Raw genomic sequence first — 24816 nt, forward strand, 5'->3', positions numbered from 1 at the left:
TACTGAGGTATGCACAGGGAACAGCTTCAGGGACAAACAGGTGACAATGAACTAAAAAATGAGTTTTGTGTCCCAAAATATATTTTATTCCTGAGAAAAATGGCTCTAGAATTATGGGCGGATTGTAAAATTGTGAGCAATGTACCAAAGTTATTAGCTTATTTATTATTTTAACTAGCTATTTATCATTTTTTAAATCTGTTCTCTCTAAGACTGTGGTTCAGTATTTCAAGGGGATGTGAAAGAAGTATATGAAAAAGTATCTACTATATTACTGCCACGGTGTTAAATACTTTCTTCATTTGAGTCTCACGACAACTCTGTGTTATGTTTTTATAAGCTCCGTTTTACAGGTGAAGAAGTTGAGAGAGACATAAATTAAGTGCCTGGCTTAAGGTCACACTCCTAAGTATCAAAGTCAAATTTGAATTCAAGTCTTTCTGATTCCAGGCTCTGTGCTCTATCTAAAATATCATCTAGCAAGTAAACACACAGAATCTAGAATCTTCAGTTAGAATCTCAGCTTAGAATTTAATATATGTGAGGTTTAAGAAGTTGATCCCTCTCTCTAGATTTGTTTCCTGAACTGTAAAATGATCTTTAAAGTACCTTTTTACTCCAAATTCCATGAGTCTATAAACCAATTTTAAATACCATGTTGGTTAATGTTTTTAATTTTCTGCTATGATAAAAGTTGTATTTTTTTAAATTAAAAGTACTAAAAAAAATTCTATCCCATGTCATATAAAATACAGATCATGAAACTATGCGAATCAAGCCACATTTTGCTACCTGATGGCAGCATATTCAAGCTGCAAGTTTAATTTTTTTTTTAAGTGGCAAATAAAACTACTAACAGTTGGCAATGCAAACTTATAGTATGAAGATGTAAATAATTCTACAGCTATAAGAAAATAGGTCATTTAATCTCTTCCCCCAATATAACAATCACACAGAAGAATACATCTAACATGATTATCCGATAATACAGATCTTGGTCTTCAATTAAATACAAATTATACAGTTATTTTCTGAGGAAGGTAGCATGATGTAGTCTAGGGTACTGATCTTAGAGTCAGGAATCCCACCTCAGTACCTAGAGTCATTACTGTTTTCTCAATCTCATTACTCTTATTTATAAAATGGGACAATAATGACATCTATCTAATCGGGATAGAATAAAGTTCAAATAAGGATTTTTAGAAATGGGTCAAGTGTTCTACGAATGTCAAAATGCTATATTAAAGGCAGTGGCTTTGGATTCAGAATACTGGAATTCATATTCCAACTCTAATACTTTACATCAGTTTCCTTGACTATAACATGAGGGAAGTAGATAATCTCTGAGGTTGCTTCAATCTCTAGATGTATGATTTCAAATTATTGTTATTTTTATTATTGCTATTATCATTGTTATTTTTCAATTCCAACTACAAACCATCATACTAAAAGACTATTAATAGGCATGATTACAAGAATAGGTAATTGATGCGAAAAGACCAATGCAATAAGAATATTAATAATAAATTGTGAATTATTTCATCAGTAAGGGAACAAGTTATATATGAGTGTAATGGAATTCTATATTACTGTGTAAAGGAAATGATGAACAAATGAATTTCAGAAAGACCCGGAAAGACTTACAGAACCAATACTGAGTGAAGTAAGTGGAACCAGAAGAACAAGGTATACAGTTCGATGATCAACTAAGATAGACTTAACTCTTCTTAGCAATACAGTGATCCAAGACAATCTAAAAGACTATGGAAAATGCTATCCACATCCAGAGAAAGAACTGATGGGAGTGTGAATGCAGAGTGAAGCATACTATTTTCATTTTCGTGTGTGTGTGTGTGTGTGTGTGTGTTTTCTTTCCTTTTTTTTTTCCATTTCCTCTTTCACAACAGGACAAATATAGAAATATGTTTAACATAATTATACATATATACCCCTGTATCAGATTGCTTGCTTTCTTAGGGAAAGACTAATAAGGGAGGGAGAAAATTTGGAACTCAAAATCTTACACAAAATGAATGCTGAAAACTATCTTTACATATAATTGGAAAAAATAAGTATTATTTGCATAAGAGCATTCCATGAGCTATATGTTTCATTTTGACATTTGACATTCCATGTTGACATTTATCACTGTCAAACAAAAACTAGAAGAAAACTGTTTATTAGTATAATTTTCAAAAAATATTATTTTAAAAAAATGTTACAAAGAATAAAAATAGTAATCACCATATATGCTTGCAAAAAACATTTCTGGTCCTTACCTTCCATCTAACTCAATTTTGAGGAGGAAAACACAAGTTCTACAAGTTTGATTGAAACTCTAATAGCAAATTTTAATGCTTTTATCTTAAGTGGTTAAAAATAATGTCAATTTTTGCCTCTGCAGGGACATAATTTATTATTCCTGCTTCCTTTTTTTTTGGGGGGGGGGATATACTTGTGTCAGATGACTATAAATAGAGCTTGAACATTTTTAAGAGTCAATAAAGAAGCAAACATTTGCTTATTTTTCTGGCATATTTTAAATTCATGTCATGTTATATCTTTATTCTGCTTCTCTATTTTCTCTTTGAAACCACATTTTGGAAAGTAAACTGCCAACAAATTCTTTTGTGCTACGCTGAGACCTAGAAAGGATATGATTTTTTTCCCCCCTTTTCAGTAAGAAAGAGAATTCCGAAAATCTTACTTGTTCTGATACCATTGTGGAGTAGTTATAAAAGCTCTTCAAGCAGCTTAAAGTGATAGTTATCTTCTTTTAGCAGATATAAAGTACAATCCTAATATATTCATAGTTATTGTCTTCCAAAATTTTAATTAACTTTGCTACAGTAGGTGCTTTCAGAACCATCAATATCTTTCTCATGTCATTTCATTGCCTTGCACATTTTTTAAAAATATGATTTTGCCTTCTGATTTACTTGAGTTGTAATGAGAGATAACATGTAAAGGCAATTTCCTTCCACCCTAACTACTACCAAAAAACCTACCCCAGCAGAAAAAATGTTAGGCACATTATAACCATTATTTATCTTTTTAAACCACTTGTAATAGAGTTAACTGGAATGATTAATCTGAAGATGAATGCCATTGCTGATAATCATGCAGAAGAATAGGAGAAAAATGGATTTCTGCTATCAAACTGTAGCAGTATCTGTAAGGAAGTTGTAGTTATATATCACAATATATTACCCATCAAACTGTGGCAAGATCTTCAAATAAAATCTGGGGGAAGGAAGACTTTTGGGCTACATATGAACATTAATACAATATGCTAAAGGAATTTTATTTCACAGAATAGTAAATGAAATTAGATTTAGGTAATACGTAATAAAAAATATATGGGAATACTCACAAAGAGAATTGTAGATTCTCAAATTTGTAAAAGAACTCAGAGGCCATGTAGTCAACTGAGACTTAAACACACTAAACAAAACTCTGCTCAAAGACTTTTTAGAAGGGATATCCCATTTCTTTCCAAGGTAGTCCATGTTTTTTGTATAGCTCTATTAGAAAGTATTTCCTTATATCAAGCCTTAATTTGCTGCTTTAGAACTTCTTAAATTTTATAGAATAAGCCTAAATCCTTTCTGTGAATGCCCTTCAAATTCTTCAAAATTATTTTGTCATCTCACATCTTCTCTAAGCTAAATCTCTCTATTTCTTTCAATTTTTTTTGATGCCTTGATTTCACCTTATTGGTTGCCCCTCTCTGCATAATCTTCAGATTACCAATTAACCTTCATAAACTATGAACGAAGAACTTTAAAACAAAACTCAAAATATGGTCTGATCAGTGCAGAATATAGCAGGATTGTGACATTCCCTAAGTCCTGGATAGTATTGCTTTGTTAATATAAACTGGTATTTCATTAGTTTTCTTGATTGTCACATAAAGCTGCTGATTGATATGATACCTGCAGTTAATTACAAAACAAGCTCTTTTTCAAATGAACTGTTGGCCAGCTAAGCCCCTATGATCTTGTATTTGTAAAGCTGTTTGTTGAACCCATGGCTTAAGTTTTATAATTATCCTTTTTAAGTTTGGCTCAATATTCTATTCATTAAGATCTTTTAAAACTCTAATTCTCAGTCAGTGTGTTAAGTATGCCTCCCATATTTCAGTTATTGGCCAATTTGGTAAGAGTGTTATCTATTCCTTTAACCAAAATAATGATAAAAAGGTTATCAGGGCCATGTGGATTTCTCAGGAAAATTACTGATACTCTCCTCCCAAAAACATTTGACTTCACGAAACAAAACGGCCTTAAAAGTTCCTTTCAAACAATGAGATTTGTATGAACGTATTAAAAAAAAAAAAGATACCTTAGTAGAATTAACCATAAAGACAGCTTGTTTAATGATTCTTTGATTTTCAATATAATCCCAGGCATAAAAAATGAAGCCATAAGCTACCCCAAAGACACTGTCCATGGTCATCAAAAGGAAAATGAGCCTGCTGTAGCTGGTGAGATGCTCTAGGTGCTTATGACTGCAGATGACATTGTACAGCCCTGATAGGACTTCTTCAATGAGATTCATGAAAACTTAAAAACAATTGGCCTATCAATCCATACAGTTAAAAAAAGAAAAGAAAAGAAAAAGGTGATGTATAAACATATTATGTACAGCTGGATGAAAACTTAATGAGATCATGATACATGGTTTGGAGAAATATTACAAAAGGAAAACGAGCTGGGCTCAAACTTGAAAGGAGAGAGAATTTTCAACTAGGCAAGTTATATCCTCTGAATAATTCAAATTATGAGTGATCCCAAAAAGCAAAGAACATCTGCATGCTGGGTCAGCGTACTGCTGAAGACGAACTAAATGCAAGAACTGGCATGAGATACCATCAGTGATGTTCATGTAGCTGGTCTATCTCTTTTTCAAATTTCAAATCTAAGGGTTAACATGATAACATGATGGATAACATATGAATTGATTATGAGTTCAATTAGTAAAAGACTGAAAAGAAAGCCTGCAGTATGCACTGTGAAGAATAATAGGAAGAGTACAGGAAAGAATGTTAGAAAAGATAAAAAGAATGGATGAATTTTTAAGTACATGAGTGGAGGAAGATTAGAGAATGCTTAAAACACCACAGTATATAAGATTTAAATATGGCAACTAAACCATTTTGATTCCCAGTACACTAAATGCTTAAATGATATTCTACATAATATCCAAATCTTATGAGAACCTAATTCTTTCTCTGTCTCTTAATGAAAGATGGAACTAACATAGTAAAAGAAGACACAGAACAATTAATAAGGCAGAAAAATCATATATATATATATGGAAAAGAAACAAAAATAAAGGCAAATAAAGGGGCTATACAAAAAAAGTATCATCAGCTTTGAAGTTGAAGATCTATAAAGAGAACAGATATTGACTGGGAGAAGGAGGAGAGCTGTTGCTGATCAAGAGAGGACTTTTTTTTTTTAATTAAAGCTTTTTATTTACAAAACATATACATGGGTTATTTTTCACCATTGACCCTTGCAAAGCCTTCTGTTCCGAATTATCCCCTCTTTTCTCCCACCTCCTCCCCAAAAAGTAGGTAGTCTAATATTATATTAAAATGTTAAAATATATGTTAAATCCAATATATGTATACATATTTGTACAGTCATCTTGCTGCACAAGAAAAATCGGATCAAGAAGGAAAAAGAAAAAACTTGGAAAGAAAACAAAAGGCAAGCAAACAACAACAGAAAGAGTGAGAATGCTATGTTGTGGTCCACACTCAGCTCCCACAGTCCTCTCTTTGGATGTAGATGGCTCTCTTCATCACTGAACAATCAGAATTAGTTCGAATCATTTTGAAGTCAGTGAAAATGCTGAATAATTAATCAAATGCCACACAGGTCACGTCTGTATTTCCTTCTATTCAATGTTAGACTAAGGTTTTTTCTATCATTAAGAGTATATTAGTAATGATTTCTTTATATACTTGATAGTTCTGCTGTGAATTGCATGAGTGATTTCTGTTTATTTCTGAGGATGTTCTATAATGGGTAACATTGTGGATAAGTGTGAGGCTTAGAGTTTTCCTGACTTTCTTGTGTTATTTAATAGTTATGCATTCATCCTTAGTCTCTTAACCTCTTTGAACCTCAGTTTTTCCAATATATTTCCCTGCCCCCCTACACCAGTACCTCCCCCAGTAATACTTCATCTCAGAGGACAATGAAACTTAAAGGAATTGAGAGACTTGCCCATGGTCATAAGAGTTAATAAGTTTCAAAGGAACATTAAAAATTAGAGAATCTCAGCACTAAAAAGATTTTTTTAGGTAATTTAATTAAATCCATCCCTGAAGGATCAATCTCAACTATACCTTCAATAGGTACCCAATCCATGCTTGAAGATCTCCAGTGAAGCAATAATTTACTCTCTTTGGAATCATTACCTTCTAATTCTGGGCAGATTTAATCGGCAGCATATTATTCCTTATATGTTGGAATGAATTTTATTTTCTTGTAACTTCAATTCTCTGAACCTATTTCTTGGTCCTTGGGGACCAAGCAGAATAATTGTAATAGTTAATCTTTATTTTCTTAAACCTACTCATAAATGAGAATTATGTTTAGAATCATATCTGTAAAGAACATGTAGGTAATGAAATTAATGCTGAGAGTTTAAATAATTCATCCAAAGTCATAAAGGTTATAGATAGCATAATACGACACCAAAACCTAATGAGAGAACTTAAGCAAGAACCAGAACATGTTTTGTAACAAAACAATATTGCAGAAAAATCTTGTTTTTATATAAAGTGTTTTTGAGAAGCAAACTAATAGATCAAACAACTCACACAGCTGGGAAGTAAGTGTCTGAGACCAGATTTGAACTCAAGTCTTCGTGACTTCAGGACTGGTGCTCTATTTAATTCACCATCTAATTCACCACCTAGATGCCCCCAAACAACTACTCTTTAAGTACCATAGTTATTTTAAGTACTGTGGTGGGTATGAGGGATACAAATTTAAAAAGAAGACAATTCCTCTATCAAGAAGCTTATGATTCTACTGAAGAAGGTTTCACTAGATCCCATCTACCTGTCTATTTATTTCTATTTTATTTCAGCATTAAAAAAACTGAAGTCCTAAATGAATACTTTAAGATTAGTTACACACTCTACAAAACAGCATGCTATATTTTATTTCACTATATAGAAACCCCAAATTATGAACTGTAGATAATCCCAAACTCATCTAGTCATTTTGGGTATTTTGAATTTTTTTAAATTGAATTTTTAAATGTAAATGAGGACACTTGGTCTAAAAACTGATGCAAGAGCTTTCCTATCAATAACTCAGTCAACAAGCATTTCAGATTCACTCAGTGCTAGTGCTGGGGATAAAAAAAAGACAAAAACATGGTCCTGGCCCTCAAGGAACTCACATTCTAAAGGGCAAGAAAAAATGCAAATGATTCTACACATGAAAGAATTAATATATAGAATAGATGGAAGTTAATTTCAGAGTGGAAGGTACTAGCAGGGGAACCAGGAAAGGCTTGTAGAGTAGTAAAGCTTTGAAGGAAGCTAGAGAAGATCCTAGATGGGTGTGGTGTGTGGGACAGGGTGGAGGGAGGAAGAAGAGAAAAGGAACAAAGGGAAGTAGGGAGCAAGAGAAAGGAAGAGAGGAAAAAGGGAAAAGAGAGGAAAGAGAGAAAAGAGAAAGAGGGGGGCAGAAAGGGAGAGGAAGGAAGGGTGAGAGGAGAGGAAGAAAGAGAGAGAGAGTGCTTCATTTTGAGAAGATTATTTCGGCAGATCAGTAGAGAATGGATTGTAGTGACCAATCAGAAAATCAGTGCAACAGATCAGGCATGAAATCTGTCATTTCCCCCCCAACTCAATCATCTCATCCCCCTGCCCCTCCTATCACATCTCCCACTAAATAGTGTTTTATTTTATTTTTCTAATTACATATATAGTTTTCAACATTCATTTTTGTAAGACTGTGAGTTTCAATTTTTTTTCTTCCTTCCTCCCTTCTCCTACCCCCTTCCTAAAACAGCAAGCAATCTGATATGTCATACATGTACATTCATTTTAAACATATTTCCATATCAGTCTTGTTGTGAAAGAAGAATGAGTGAAAAAAGGGAAAAACCACAAGAAAGAAAAAAGAAAAAACAAATTTAAAAAATGAAAATAGTATGTATTCAGTGTCCATAGTTCTTTCTCTAGATATGGAAGGCATGGAATTGTCAGTGATCACTGTATTGCTGATGAGAGTTAAGTCTGTCATAATCATCGCCCAATCTTGCTATTACTGTGTACAATGTTCTTCTGATTCTGCTCACTTCGCTCTGCATCAGTTTACGTAAGCCATTCTAGGTTTTCATGAAGTCAGTCATTAAGTATTTATTAAGTGCCTAATATGTTCCAGGCATTATAAGGGATAAGAGATATAAAGAAAGGCAAAAGAGTCTCTGACGTTAATGAGCTCACAATCTAATGGAGAAAATATACAAATGACTATGTACAAATGAGCTATATATAAGCTATATGTAAGAAAATAATAGATGGAGGGACTTAGAAGTAAGAGGAACTGGGAAAGATGGGAATGAAGGAAGCTAAAGAAGTCAAGAATCAAAGATGAGGAGAGAGAGCTTTCCAGGCATGGAAATACACAGAACTAAAAGATGAATTGTCTCATTTGAGGAACAGAAAGGTGGCCAGTGACAACGGATGGCTGAGTCTTTGAGGGGCATATGGTGTAAGACGACTGAAAAGTGAGGGCGAAGGCTATATTATAAAAGGGCTTTGGATATCAACTGAAGGATTTTATATTTGATTCTGTAAGTAATAGGCAGCCTGTGAGTTTACTGAATAGAGGATAACATGGTCAGACCTGCACTGTAGGAAACATCACCTTAACCACTTTGTGGAAGATGGGAAAAGACTTGTGGCAGGGAGACCCATCAGCAGAATGTGGCAGTAATCTAGGACAAGGAGATAAAGGTCCACACTAGGGTACTGGCAATAAAAAAGGAGAGAGAAGAAACCATGTTCAAGAGAGACTGCAGAAGCGAAAGTAGTAGGCTTTGTATCAGACTGGATGTGGAGACTAAGAGAAAGCAAGGAGCCAAGGTTACCAACGGGGGTGTCAGCCTGAGACAGGGGGAAGACGCTGGTCTTCTAAATTGTAATAAGAAAGTATATTAGAAAGGAAGGTCTTGGGGAAAAGGTGATGAGGTTTGTTCTGGAGATGTCTAAATTGCTTAAACTAAAATTTAGTTTGAAATGTCACAGTAAATGATGTGAGACTAAAGCCCATGGGAGAATAGAGGGCTGGATAGAGAGATCTGGAAATTATCCCAGAAATGATAGCTGAACCCACAGAAGCTAACTAGATCACCAGTGGGATAGGTCATTGTTAAACGTCTCTTTAACTCTTTTTCCTGTAACCTATTCCATTTTGGAAATATAGACTGTTATCTAAGGTGGATATAAGCTCTTCTTTTACTGGAACATGGAATACTGCATGTATTCAAAAACTCTGAATCTTAAATATTTCCTAACATGAAAAATGGTAAAGTTTTTTTTTTTTGTGTGTGTGTGTGTGTGTGTGTGTGTGTGTGTTTAAAGACCTTACCAAGAAAGGAAAGCATAAGGAAACTGAAGTGTCAGCAAATGTATCTGAATGTGAATAGGTATGGTCAAAATTGAAAAATGTTATTTGTTGAAGATAAACTATCCCAAATTCTTGATTAAAAAAAAAAAAACTTTTTTTTACTACTTAAAAGATATTATAGAACTAAAAAGATTTATCTTTATTAAATAAACAGTATTTCACTTTTTTTGTACATTTTACTTCTATTTAGTAGGCCTAAAACTGAGACTCTCCTATATATAAGGACAAAAACTTCAATGGGTAATTTACTCAATTTATAAAATGTATACTAAGCTGTTCATTCATACATTTTCTGTCTGAAAAAAGTTCTATTTTGTTAGCACAAAATGCTATATGCACATTCTCTTTTTATTATTTAAGAAACACAAAGTAAATTGTCCACTTTCTTATTAAATACTGCTCATATTTTATATACACAAAAGTAGTAAAGGACTAATTTTCAATAATGGCAGAGGTTCTTTCTCTAACTTTATACTTTATGGACTATGAATTATTATGTATGCTAGGGATATTTTTTAATGGAAAATGGCTACTAAATTAGATTCAGAACTATCCTATACAAAAATATTAAAGGAATTCAAGACTCTAATAAGCACTAATTTGAAAGGAAAACATAAGTACTGAATCAATTTTTTCTACCAATCATCATGATTCAGCAAATGATTATTGAGTACCTTCTAGGTACTCTGCTAGATGTTCAGAGGACACAGAGATAAGTTGCGTCTAAAGATAAAAATGACCAAAAAAAAAAAAAAAAAGATTATGGGATTTCAACAACAAAAGACAATTAGAAGATCAAGATCTTACTCTGATTTTTAGAAATCCAAGTCAAACAATTCCAAAAATAATGCAAGTCATTTTGAAGACTCAAAATTGAAAATTAAATTTGTAATTAAAAGTCAGAAGAAAACTATAATGAAATATGCATCCATATGTAACCTGAGTATTAACAAAAAAGTTTATTTTACCTCTGGATTTAATTTTCTTAGTTAGAAAAGTAAGCTAAGATAATGAATATACTTGTAGAATTTAAGATATCAAATTAAAGTAAAATAGAGAATCTTTTCTTACTGCTAAAGTAATGTCTACACAAGGCCAAATAATTTTTTATACATTAAATGTTTTGTTCAATTAGTGGCAACACTCAATTTTGCCTTTTACATAAAGGTATTTTAAAAGATGTTTTAAAATAAATTTCATTTGACTATAATACAAATTTGCCAAATCCTTGAAGATTTTATAATAGGCAAGTGAATGTTTTTTTAAATCAAATTATTAACCTCTGAAAATTAAACTCTTCAAAGGAAAAATAGTCAATGTTATCAAAGTTCAAAGGTTAAAGTGTAAAAAACTCTTTAATATGTCTTTCATTATTACACAGTGACAGCTACTGAACTTGGTCTTTCATATATATATATATATACATTTTCTAGACTGGTTATTTTATGTGTGTGTGTGTGTGTGTATGTGTGTGTGTGTGTGTGTGTGTGTATTTCTACATTGGATCCTTGAATCTAATGTCACAAAATATGTGACAAAAAGACTTGCAACAATTAAAGTGAGACAAAATGAAGCTCAAGGAAAATGCATTTTACTTATTTATTCTGAGTAACACCCACATACTAAAATAGCTTAAGATAGTGTTTTTTAACAAAGCTCTAGTTTACTGAAAAAGGCATAATTTTTTTTGTTCTGATGCTAAAGAACTTTGTCATTACACTAAAGATTGAAGCTCTTTTTTGAGATTATGAAGTAAAATGCTTATTGCCTTAAAAAAAATTGCTCTGAAGTTTTTCCATTAATAAAGTTTTAAAAAAACATAACAAAACTAAATCAAACCTTAATTTCAGAATTAAACTGAAATAATCTCATTAAGTATCCAAGTAGAAGGCTGCCATAATATATGTGTGTATATTAACATATACACATATATAGATATACGTATGTATGTGTGTGTACATGTATATGTGTGCATACACACACAGACACACACACATATATAATTTTTTTTTTAAAGGAGGACAGTTTGCGAATATATTGTCAACTACAACCCAGAACAGTATTTAACTGAGATATCTGAAGATAATCTTAGTTACTCAATAACTTTCTCTTCAAAACAAACAAGCAAAAAAACAACACAAAACTGGGACTTCAGTATACATACGGTTTTTGATTTTCATGCCCTAATTTTAAATTTATTCCAAGTTGGTAGACTATGAAAAAGAATTTTAAATACATATTTACTGTATGCCTGTTATAGGCCCAATATCATAGTAGCATTGTTATAACTTCAGTTCTATTTATTATTGTTTAATAAAGAACATGTTAGTTAAAATATATGTAACTTTTAAACTACACTTTTCAATTTTTTCTAAGTTTTTCTTTTGAACTTTATTAAGGAAAGCTTTTTGATATAATTTTTTTCCCGAAGACTTCCAATTATACCTTGGTTAAATATATGGCATATTTCTTTTCTTTTTTCTTTTTTTTTTTGAATTCCCTGCTACTCTAATAATGAGAAATCAATTTCATTTCCAATGTTAGTCCTGAATTTCATTTTATTATTTTTTTGATCCTGATTTTTGAAGCTTTTCATCTACTTGTCTATGTGCATTTGTTAATAACTTTTAATTTGAAATGCCATATTTCTCTTATGAGAAAATTTCTCAACTTAAAATTTCTCTAGTTCTTAGTTCTGTGATTGATTCAAAAAGTATTTCTGAATCTGTTTGGTAAGCAAGTTTCTACTTTAAATCTTTTCTGTACGTATCTACTTTTGTGAAATATTCAACTAAATATTCTCAATGAATAGCAGATCTCTGATCATCTTATGGGGTTGTAATTAAAAATGTACAGAGAGCTATCAGTCATATTTCCCTTCATTTTTCAATCTCATGTTTCAATAAATTTTTTTTCATTACAATTTATATTATAATTCAAAGAATTAATATTTCTTAAAGGATTTGAAAATATTAACATATTATTTGTTTGATATCTTTCATATATATATAAAATTTGTTTGACTCCCCCCAATCAAATGTATGCTATTATACTTTTATTTCTATCCATAATAATATTTGGAAACCAATGAAAATGCATTTATACTAGTGATTTCTATTAAGGCATCTTATTTTTATAAGGAAATTTCAAATCTCAAATTTGTTTTTAAAAGGTAACATTTAAAATAATTTCTTTACAAAGATATCATTTATCTTTAATGTGCTAGAATCAGGATGCAAAATGTGATGTTGAACTTGAAGCAACTAAACTGATTAAAAGAATATAGGGAAATTCAATAATCTTTTAGCAACAGAGGGTAAAAAACCAAAAAATCCTAGCACAAGAACATATCATGGGAATAATATCTATATTTAAAAATGGGGAAAAAAAACCCTCTAACTTTAAGCATAACCAATATGGCGAACCAATGGATAATTAGTAGCTGATAAACAACTCAGATTGTTATAGCAATGGCAAAGCTTCAGAAATGGACTTATGAAGCAGGTTAATGCTGACAGACTTACTCTGAAGCTGAGGCTGCTGGAAGGAAAGGGGCTGTCCGAACACAAATGGACTGTGGACTAGGGAAGAGGGAGGTTTTGCAGCTTGATCAAAGATGGAAGGAGCTGGGAGATTGGGCCGTGACTGAATGGAATTCAGTATGGCACTCAGTTGGTCACCTGCAGTGGGCAAAACAGTCAAAACTACAACCTGTTATTAATCAACATCCAAAATGGTGGAATAAATGGTGTTGCATAATGCATAGATCAGGTTAATTATGGATTAAAACTTTGCCAATATAGATATCTATGATAGTTGGCAACAATCAATAGCAAAATATAGGGACCAACTTTTACAGTACAAAAAATAAAACCCAACCAAATTTCAAATAAGAACTTATTTTTGGCATTAATTATATTTAAATACTCAAATCTAAAGCAGATATATGTTAATAACAGAGAAAAGCAAGTAATTTATGAAAAATCTTGGATCATCCATTCAATTTTTTTATAAACATAAGATACAAATAAGCTAAATGAATGCTGTCTTTTATTTGGTGTTCATATATATCTACACTGCCCAACATGAAATACAATTCAAGCCGAATATGAATAAGACTGTGTCCCACTTCTGAATAATTTTATATACATATTGCTTATTCAAGATAGATATTTATTCCACAGAAGTGTACAATTTTCACAAATGTTTATTCTACAGAGGTGTACAATTTTCAGTTTCTGTTACAAAATTACTTTTAAGGTACTGGACTTACTGAGATTTAAAATAAATGTCTCCTTTTTAAAATTTTTATAACACAAATGATTAATTTTTTATTTTGTAAAGATGCTAGTTGCTATTAATGTCTTAAAAATACATAATCGTGTTTTTCTGGCTGGTTAAAAAGCAAAATGATTCAGCATTTGTGAATTCTGAAAACCAGTAAGAAGGAAAGTGAGCAATTTAATTTGAACAGTGCTTCTCAAGAATGGTTTATGAATTTTAAAATATATTGTATAGAGTATTTCTTTGTCCTAGAGCTTAGGCATTCAATCATAAATAAAAAAGGTTAACTAAAAATTCATACAATAGATCAAAAATAGATACTAAAGACTTTCTCCCATGTTTTCAAATTGTAATTAAATTTTGAAAATTAAAATCTCCACATTATCAATAAAAAATATAATAGCAATGATATGAACACATTTCTATGCTATTTACCTATTGAGTTAGACAGCAAAAGATTAGATTACATAGAGAATCCTTAAGAATTAAAATCTCATCTTAAGGAAATATACTAGAAAAAACTATAAGTTTCATTAGATTATTATCAGTAGTTTAAAAGACGGAACTGTTATGGAGTGATTCAAAACATACAAATAAATAATAAATGTGATTAAATGTATTCATCATGATAGTAGAAACATATATAATGAAGGTTACATCACACTTCATCAATTTCTTTGCCAATTTAAAAATGCTATCAAACATTATCTGCAATTTGGGGACAAAGTATTATCAACGTCATGTTTGTTTCCTCTCTTTCTTAATAGTATTTAATGCAATGAAGTAGTAATAATGGTTAATTTTCCTTTTTCAATTATCAAGCTATTTGGTACTTTAAAATAGTAATATTTATTTAGAGAATAATAATTGAGGGTATTTTGAATGATCTATTAATATTGCTATTAAAAAGATATATAATTTGAAATAAGAGTTCTTTAAGATCAAATGAATATACATATGGCAGGAGTTAGTAAGCACTGAAAATTTTAATTATAGCAGAAAGGTAGCAGAAAGATAATAAAAGAAAAATAAAACCTACTATATTTGTATATAAATGTAAAATGGGACAGCTAAGTAAAGTATGTTGTGGGTGATTATTCCCTAAAATATCAGAAAAATTCGAAAGGAAATCCTTGACTAGACTTGGACTATAAAAACATAAAATGAACTAATTAAGAAAGCACTAGGAAATTGGCTTTGTCATTTACTGAATGCTTAGCTGGTCTTAATTGGCTAAGAAAGCCAACTATACTAACATAGCATGATTCATTACAAGCACTGAATGAGATAGTCAAGTTCTTTCCCTCTTATAATCTAGCCCTATGGATTAGTTTATTATTATCTTCCAAGTTTATTATTAAACTTTATAAATCTACATAGCTCTGCTCTTTCTATTCATCACCCAGCTGGATTTTTCAGGTTAAGTGAGATTTAGAAGCAAGACAGAATAGACATTTATGTAAATTTTTAAGTCAAATGAACACATGAATTATGAAACTTGTTTTGGATTATTTGTGTTTTTTATCCTTCTCTATTAATGTCTCTATTTTATTCTTTTAAACTGAATTGTAATTTTATATTCTTTACTAATCCATCAAAATAAAGTTAATTTCTATCTAAATAGCACCAGAAAAAGTGTATTACAATGTCAAAAGAGCTGAATCCGGAATTGAAGGACCTTGATTCATATCTTGGTTTCGTCACTTACTCCCTTCACGACTTTGGCTAACTCATTTGACCTCTCTGGGCCTCAGTTTCCTCAAGTATAAAATGCAAGCACTGGAATAACAAGACATGAAGGTTTTTTTCTATCCTTAAATCTATGTCCTTTTGACTATAACGTCAACGTACATACCATTAATAGCTAACACATGTAGCATTTAAGGTTTTCAAGTATTTTATTTCAACCTAAATGATCTAACCTAATTGCTAACATCTAAGAACTTCCTGTATGACTCAACAGAACCAACAAATGAAGCCAATTTATAATAATTTCCCTGTTTATTAGATTATAATTTTAATTTTTAACTGCTAGTTTAGGGAATCTTTGTGCTTTTAATTGTACAACACTATTATCCTATTAATTCTTCAGCAAACAGGTAAACAAAATTATGATTTCTTCTCTAAGTTCTATTGAATCTCAAGCTTCATATGTACAGAAAAATAGCAAAAATGTAAGCATCAAATTCTCTAAATAAATTTGTCTACTAACATAAAAAGAGACATTAAAACATGGCCATTTGCACTGCCACTCAAATGGTACCTTTAAATTGAAATAAGCAAATTATAGTCTTAAGGGATTGAGTATTTTGAGAGGGGAGGTACAATACAGAAATAGTATAGTTAGGTATGAAAATGAATTAAAAATCTATTTTAAAATATTTTAATACTTACCTTTATTATTCCCAAGTCCATAATCAAATCCTTGGGCATTGTTACCTGCCCCTTTATTGAAAGCTTGTACTGAGAAGGGGCTTGGAGGAGGAGTTTGAGAATTCTGATCCAGAAGAACTTGTTCTAAAAGACAAGGTATAGATAGCTATAGAATTAGACTCTCATTTGCTATCTGCTATTTGTATTAACAATAAGAAAAAAATATCAAATTTTATGAAGTAAAGATTTGAAATGATAACACAAGTATTTACATTTGATAATTTCTAATTTTTCATTAGGCAATCTTTATTGCTTGTAATAAAGATTCCATTATCTTCATTTCAGAGTGCAAAATGAAATCCAATAGTATGCTAGCTTTTAGTGTTTGTTGTGGTAGTATATATGGAAGTGATACACACATACACTCCATTATGATTTTTTATTTTATGAACTATAGCTATGCTATGTTTAATCACCTAATAGTGATTAAATTGATAACAGAATATCATATGGCTTTTATGTTTTAATGCATTAAACTAAATACACCTTGTAACAAAAGTAATCCAATAATACATCTATCAAATATTTTTTACATGACTAAAAGCAATAATCTTAGGTAAATCAAAATAATTATTTGAATTCTAGCAAAGCCATAATTTTTAAAAAGAAGTTGAAAAATAAAAAGGAACAATTTCTTTTTTCTTTCAACACATATATAATTTAACTAAAACATGTAATATATATGAAACAAGTTTTACATATATATAATTTAATTAAAACGTAATATATATGAGACTGTCAACATGTGAAGACTTTTGCATTTCTATTAAGAACTGTGGAAATACTCAGCACAATACTTCTGTTGACTTGAATCTAACAGGGGAAACAAAGCACATACAAAGACGAATACTGAATCCTCAAATGATAGTATCCTAGATCTTAGAATAGATAGGAAAGGAACAATCTCTAAAGGAAAAGAGATATGTTTATTCCATTACTAACATATTACAAACAACGAACTGTTTAAAATATATTTTAAAAAGGCAATGCCCTTTTAAATAGAAAATGGAACTTGGAGAGTGGCATAATATTTTTTCCTACCTGTAATTTGGAATTCTGCTGTACCAGTGGTACTGTACGGTCTACCCCTTTACCAGCATTTGTAGACTTTTTTCAAAAAACCAATCCTAGTACTTCCCTTAGGCAAAATTCTTCAGTCTGAGATATTTCAGCAGTAGAAAGTTTCCTCTGGAAAACACCCATGAATAGTATCCTGAACGGAAAAGAAAGCATCGCCCTCACCCTCCAACCTCAGAATGGTCTAGTAGCAAGTAGTACAGATAAAGAGCGTGGCTCCTGGATTGGTACTGAAATATTTATGTTTTTAGGTAGCTAAAAGTTACCTATCAACTTCATCTGTGGAAATCCAGTATCCAATGAAAGAAAATTTAAAAATATTTATATAAATATTAATCTTTATTTTAAATGAAAGAATTAAAATGGTGGTGAAGTCAGAGGACTCCCTTTGGAATCTGCAAGATGCAGGTTTAAGATTCATCTCTGACATATGGTGGATGAGCAATCATTTAAACTCTCAGTGACCCTACATATCTCTCCAAGTCTCTAAACTACAAAAGGAAGAACTCTGGGTTTGTATCAATTGAGGGAATTTTCTACATCAAATTACAAGGGTGTATACATTCATACACATATAATATATGTGTGTTAAATGTATATGAATAGCTATCTATTGGTGCAGCATAAATAGTATTTGGCACATCAATATTTTGTACACATAATACAAAAATGTAGTAGAACTTTAATTTTTGTGTATATATGTATGTGTACACACACACACATGAAATAGTGATGGCATCCAGGTAATGCAATGGATAGAGTTCTAGGTCTGGAGTCAGGAAGACCTGAGTTCAAAAATGACTTTAGTTATGTGACCCTGAGCAAGTTGCATAGCTTGTCTGCTTTAATTTCTTTAACTGTAAAACAGGAATAATAACAGCATCTACTTCCTAGGGCTGTTGTGAGGATTAAATGAGATAATATTTGTAAAGTGTTTAGCACATAATAGAAAGTTAATATATGCTTATTCCCTTCCTCTTCTGCCAGTAATGGACAAAATTCCACTCTGCCACAACTAGAAAAGCAGTATTTTATCTTAACCAATGATGCCAATAGAGATGCTATTTCATAATACCCTGTGGGAGAACTTTAAATAGGACCATTTTTTGGAGCATAGTATATAACATACACATTCATATAATACTTATATATTTTATTATATTTGTATGTTGTAATGACTGCGTATTTAAAATCAGCTGGAGTCAGGAATTCAGGTTAAGGGAAAAATCTTCAATCTTTTATTCTTTTTGAGGTGAAGGGGAATTGAGAAAGCAATATGGGCAGCTGCGACAGGAAGCCAGCCAGCAGAGGTGAAGGGGGATTGCAGGTGAATTGGGGTTGCGATAGCAATGCTAGCAGCTGTGTCAAGACGCCAGCCAGCAGTCTCCCTCTGCTTCCCTTCCCACTCCCCTGCCTCCATCCACCAAAAACGTCATTTTCTATACAACACATCTTGCACAAAGAGTGGGCAGGGCCATTCTTTCTCCAAGCTTATATATTAATAGAGTATGGTTCAATTATTATTTAACCTCACGTGATTGGGACCTCAGTGCATCAACTCAAGCCTCAGCCCATTACAGTATGTGTATGAGATTCTTATGTTTTTATTTTGCAGAATCTCCAATTTTATACCTAAAAAATAGAGTTCAAAAGTTAACAAGCACAAACTAAATTCTAACTTCTTACTGGTGTGTCTTATTTTTGTTACAATTCTGTGGTTTCAATTAAAGAGCCTTATCTCAATTTTTGAGATGGTCATTTATTGGGGCAAAGTAAAAAAAAAAAAATTAAAAGTTTAAATATTTGACAATATAGTTTTGAATAAATGTTTGAGTTCAGTCACTGTCATATTAAAATTAAAATTAAAAGAGAAAAAGTATTTTGGCAGAAACATCAAAATATCACATAGTGATATATTTCCTAGAAAAATTTAATGATTTTCAACTTACCATTATAAAGGTCATTCAACATTTTGTAAAATTTTTATCTGGCAATATCATGAACCTAAAAAACCATTCTTTTGTCTTCAGGACCATATTCAACTAATTGTAAATTGTAAAGTTTTGTTTATAGAGCCAAGTTAACATTAGCTGTTTTTACCTAATTTGAATATTTCTATCAAAAATTATTTGGAAGGTTTCATTTTTGAACATCTGAAAATATATTTCAATTGTACTCAATAATAGTTTTACTGTTATGTCTTTTATACAGTAAACACAGCATTTGGGAGACCTAAAACTTTTAGAGGTTTTTAATTAAAGATCTCTGTATTCATGACAATATTCTTGATTTTCATTTAATTACCTAAAAAATTTATCAATTGGGTCTATTACATTGAATGAGATCTTTAAAAAATAAGTTACTTTGAATTACCTATTTTAACACTGTTTTCTGAATAAAACATCTCTGACCAAAGAAAATAAAGTTTTAAAACAAAGTTCTTTAGCAGTGTTTTATGTCACAAGCCTAAGGTCTAGGACTTGTCAGGAAATTATCTGAAATTTTTAATATCTATAAAGATATCTATACTCTCCTTTTTGACAGTAATTAATGAATAATATTCTTGGTATTTCATTAATAACAATGCATTAGTGGTGGTAAATCTCTTTGGTAAATTGGTGGTAAACTTGTTGAAGTGGAAAGCGGGAATATGAAGGATAAAAAAGGACTTAAGGAGTTTTTTTTGCATCAAAAATTTTTGTTTTTGGAAACTTTAGAAAAATATAGAAACCAGTGATTTGTAAATCTAAATTAACTTTACTTTATGAAAATATAAAAATGACCAAATGAGTAATTACAGCAAAACTTCCTGGTCAAAATATCTGTGAATAAGTGATAGTTCAATCTTTAAACATTCTGCCTCTAGGCAGGTGATTATTGCATATTTCAAAGAGGTGAGGTATCACTAAACAAAGTGCTCATTCTTAAGTCACAGGACTTGAAGATGATTCTAGTTTTGTTAATAATTACCTTTATGACCCCAGAGGTACTCAACCCATTCCAGTTTCAACTTTCTCATCTATAAAGGGGAAGAGTTAGAGTTGATGGCCTTTGAAAGTTCTTACAGCTTTAAATGCATGAGTTTATGACTGTATGAATTCTTATTGTTATGACAGGAACACAGAGATCTTAAGATAATAAGCTGTCAAACTAGTAGTGATGATAGTAGGTCCTTTGGGTGATTGTGGAGTCATTACAAGGGGTCCATATATCCATATGCAGAGATGTTGACTGAATAAGCCATATGTTACACATAAGTATATGTATATATGTATGCATATATACACACATATAATATACATTATATACGTATGCATAAATTATTAATTTTCAAAATAATGTGGATGCTATTAACATAAAAGCATAACTGAATTCATTTTTGTTCAGTTGTAGGATATGAGAAAATAGCACTGCTATAATACAGTCAGTAAAATTTTCTGATGTTAAAATATTCTTCCTTGCTTAAAATCTTTTCTTTTTCCCCAAGGGGATACTTCTTGTAAATCTAACAGTGATGGTATATAGTATCAGGAAATACTGTGGTGTTAAAACAAAAGTCCTCACTTGAAGGTTCTTCAGGAGATGATATGTAAGCACAGTGTTCTCTTTCCGGAAGTCAGGCTTAAAGATTAGGTATTGCTCGGCGGCACTTGATAACCATTTGTAGTCCTGTTATTCATAAGCTTGCTCAAAACTGTTTTTGAAATATTTATTTTTCTGTCTGTACCACTTCTTAAAATGAAGAATTCCATGTTTATTATTCAATGGGGAAAATATTATTTTATTTATCCTATACTCATTCCACTTAATTTAAAATAATATAGATTTAGCTTAGTATGTGGGAATTTTGTGAAAATCACATTTTCTTAAATCCATTATCATTCATAATTCAATCGATTCTGATTATACCTTTTATAAGCATTTATTTTTCTGGTCTTGTATTTTCTTTTTTAAATTGTCTTTACAAGGCTACCTTCCCACATCTCTGGCCATTTTATTTGTTCTTCTCTGAATCTCCAAATATATGTATTGTTAGAAACAACAATCAGAGTAACATTATATATTGTAGTCCAAGTTGACATGCACCATAATAAGAACAGAAGATTTTGTTTTCATTCTGGTATAGTCTTTTTTTTTTTTTTTTTTTGGTGCTGAGGCAATTGAGGTTAAGTGACTCGCCCAGAGTCACACAGCTAGGAAGTATGAAGTGTCTGAGGCCACATTTGAACTCAGGTTCTCCTGACTTCAGGGCTGATGCTCTAATGCTCTACTCACTGCACCACCTAGCTGCCCCCATTCTGGTATACTTTTGCCTATCTCCCTAGCTGAAAGTGATTTCCTTCTCAAAGTTTAGTGAAAACACTTTGGATTGTTCCTTTCTCTTTATCATAGTTTACTCTGCATCTAATCTACTTGTGCCCATAACCTTTAGTATGAAACCTTTTCAAAAACTTTTGGAAGACCAATCAAGAACATATTTACTTCCATCTCATTTTACAAAGGTAACATGACAGGGCACTGGACATGGACAGAGGAGATATGGGTTTAAAGCCTGTTTCAGACACTTATCTTTCAGAACTTCACTTTTTTTATTTGTAAAATGGGGATAATGATATTTATACTATTTATGCCACAATTTATGCAAACCTTAAAGCCCCAAGCATTAATTATTATTAAATACTTATTTAAATCCTCAAAGAATTTCTGAAGCATGATTTCACCTTGTAAAAAGGTTCCCCTATAGTCAATTATTGTATTATGGACTAGTCATATTAAAAAAAAAAAAAAACTGTGATTTTTGTTATAGAAAAGGTCTTTCAGTATGAGAACCCCCCCCTCCAATGACAAAGATTGCAATCTGTCTATGGCTTCTCTGATAATTCCAGGTCATTACTAGAGAAAAACTGGGGTTAAGAGACTTGCTCAGGTATATGGCTATTAAATGGCAGAAGTTCTATTCAGCAGACACATTGTTTAAATTGACTTTTATGTATTTTTAAAGGCATACTATCAATTGCGGTATTTTTTGTTAACTTATCCCAACAACTGTAGTGATTAGTAAAAGTTATTATTATACTTGAAATGAAAAAAAACTGAGCTGTTTTTCAAATCAGAGAATTTTCCCCTTGCTGTTATCACAAATTAATGATTCTTTACTAAACTCAAATGACTCTTTCTTGGTTCTAGTAGTGGTACAGACAAAATTATAATTTTTCACTAAAATAAAACAAAACATATTAAAAGTTTCCTATATGTAAAAATTCTCTTTTCTAATAAAAATGGACAGATTATAAGTGCATAGTAGGCATTTTGGTAAAAGCAATGCAACAAAGAGAGACATTTTAAGAAACAGAGTATGAACAAATTGATCCAAATTGTTCAGTCTAAATGATACCTTTTGTTGCATTTCTTATATGTGGTCCTCCTTAGTTTTTCTTGCTTTATTGTTGTGGTCAAAAAAAGGCAGCCATTTAATATCATTAGATCACTAATTCAAGAAGCAATTCTAAAATAGATCATGGTTACTCAAAAATTATTCTCTAAGAGAAAATTAAATCAAATGAAGTTGCCTGGGAGAAGTACTGCGATTGGTGGTTTGAAAACTGAACTTCCATCTAGTAGTAGAACGAGTAAAACCTACAGTCCTGGACTGGTACAAAAGAATAAATCAGATAAAATTATTACTTACAAAATACACATCAATTTAGAAATTAATAATTTAAAATATTTTCAGTTTTCCTTTTTTCTTTCATTATTTTGGTTTGTTATTTTAAAAAATATTTTCATTCTCCAATTCCGTAAAAGCCAACCATTATAAGTAGATATTTAATCTCCCCATTTTGAATTTACTTGAAAAAAACTTAAAACATATAACACCATATACAAAAAAATTTATATTCTACAATTATTTTGAATAAAATTTAAAATAACTTGCCATCTTCATGTCGGAGGTACTGATTGCCGCCTCTGTCTCTAGCTAAGGACCATGCTTCTCCTTCATCACTCTCACAGAACTCTACCATGCTGTTCTTATCCAGCTGAACCCATGTACCTTCAGAATTGGTTACCTGGTGTACATACACAAAAAGCATGGGTGACTGTCTTTATCTTTCAAGAAAACTGAGTGCTGATAGCCAGTAAAATGCTGTAACAGTGTAATAATTCCAATTAACTTCTGTCACAAAATAACAAGTTTCTGAAATTAAGGCCACAGCCTGAGGTAACACAAAATCATCTCTATTAAAAATTTCCTAAAACATGATATTGATTTGTGACTTTAGATTAAAGAAGCCAAAAAACCCAAATCTATTTTGAACTGTGAAGATAATTCTGAATTTAAGACTTTAGCACGTAATGTGTGTGCTTTCTTTGGCATGTGAAATGTCACAACACAATGCCTATTGTTTAGCGTGTATGACTTTTATCTTCATTAAATATTCCTGACGCATGACACACTACATCTTCAAGCCCATCTGAAGAGGCAAATGCCAGCTTGAGAAAACAAGTTATTGTATTCACTCAGGGACTTCAGACAGATGAATAGGTACAAAGAGACAGGCGCTCCCTCCTCCCCTTCTGCACTTGGTCATATCACTGGAAACTTGAAAAGTATTACTTCATCTATGTTAAACAATGATTTACAACAACATGATTACAACAATATAATTTTTTAAAACTGTTAATTTACTGCAGTACATTTAAAATACTGAAAAGAACAACAACAGGTGAATAGTGATGATTTTTACATAAAATAGCCACTTTATTGGTATATTGATCTCACTAGGGCAATTATGAAGAAAAAAATAAGATTAGAAAAAGAAAACAAAGTTACATTATCATTTCTAATACAAAACAACATCTAAATATGAACATTTGCATTTAAAAACCTGGGATGAAAATGCCAACCTTTTGAAGAAGGTGAAGCTTTTGCAGAATTATATTATAACGGATATCTAAGAAGTCATGAAGCTACAAGAAATCATACCTCTCCCACTGCCTTGACTTTGTTTCCCAGTACTAACATTCCAATTGGGATACCTCTAAGGTTAGGGCAGCTTCTGATGTTGTGACCTGATGGTCCCGTCTTCACTACCTTATACACGCCTGGCCCACCTCGGAGGAATGGCATATCTTGTTCTTGCATCACTGATTCTTGAGGGCACCGGGAATTCAAATCTTTGAAAAAGTCCTCAGTATTAGACTTAGTCTCCTAAAAATTTGAAAATAAGAACAAAACAAAACAAAACCTATGACCACTTTTACAATTTAAAATGAGAACTTTAGCAAGCCTAGTAAAAGAAGAAAATTTTAATCTGTATCAAAATGACAATATTTAGATGTCATATTGGCTTCT

General features: G+C 31.4%; 1 protein-coding gene across 1 annotated transcript in view; it reads right to left on the reverse strand.

Annotated features, from left to right (window-relative positions):
• Positions 1 to 24816, reverse strand: part of MYCBP2 (MYC binding protein 2) — a 318733-nt gene that overhangs the window by 73906 nt on the left and 220011 nt on the right. The window contains exons 53-55 of the mRNA XM_051983950.1: positions 24448 to 24672; positions 23398 to 23530; positions 16347 to 16469 (exon numbers count right to left, since the gene is read on the reverse strand). Of these exons, the coding sequence (XP_051839910.1) occupies positions 16347 to 16469; positions 23398 to 23530; positions 24448 to 24672 (481 nt within the window). The remainder of the gene's footprint in view (positions 1 to 16346; positions 16470 to 23397; positions 23531 to 24447; positions 24673 to 24816) is intronic.

Source organism: Antechinus flavipes, chromosome 3, assembly GCF_016432865.1.
Source record: "Antechinus flavipes isolate AdamAnt ecotype Samford, QLD, Australia chromosome 3, AdamAnt_v2, whole genome shotgun sequence".
Taxonomy (NCBI): domain Eukaryota; kingdom Metazoa; phylum Chordata; class Mammalia; order Dasyuromorphia; family Dasyuridae; genus Antechinus; species Antechinus flavipes.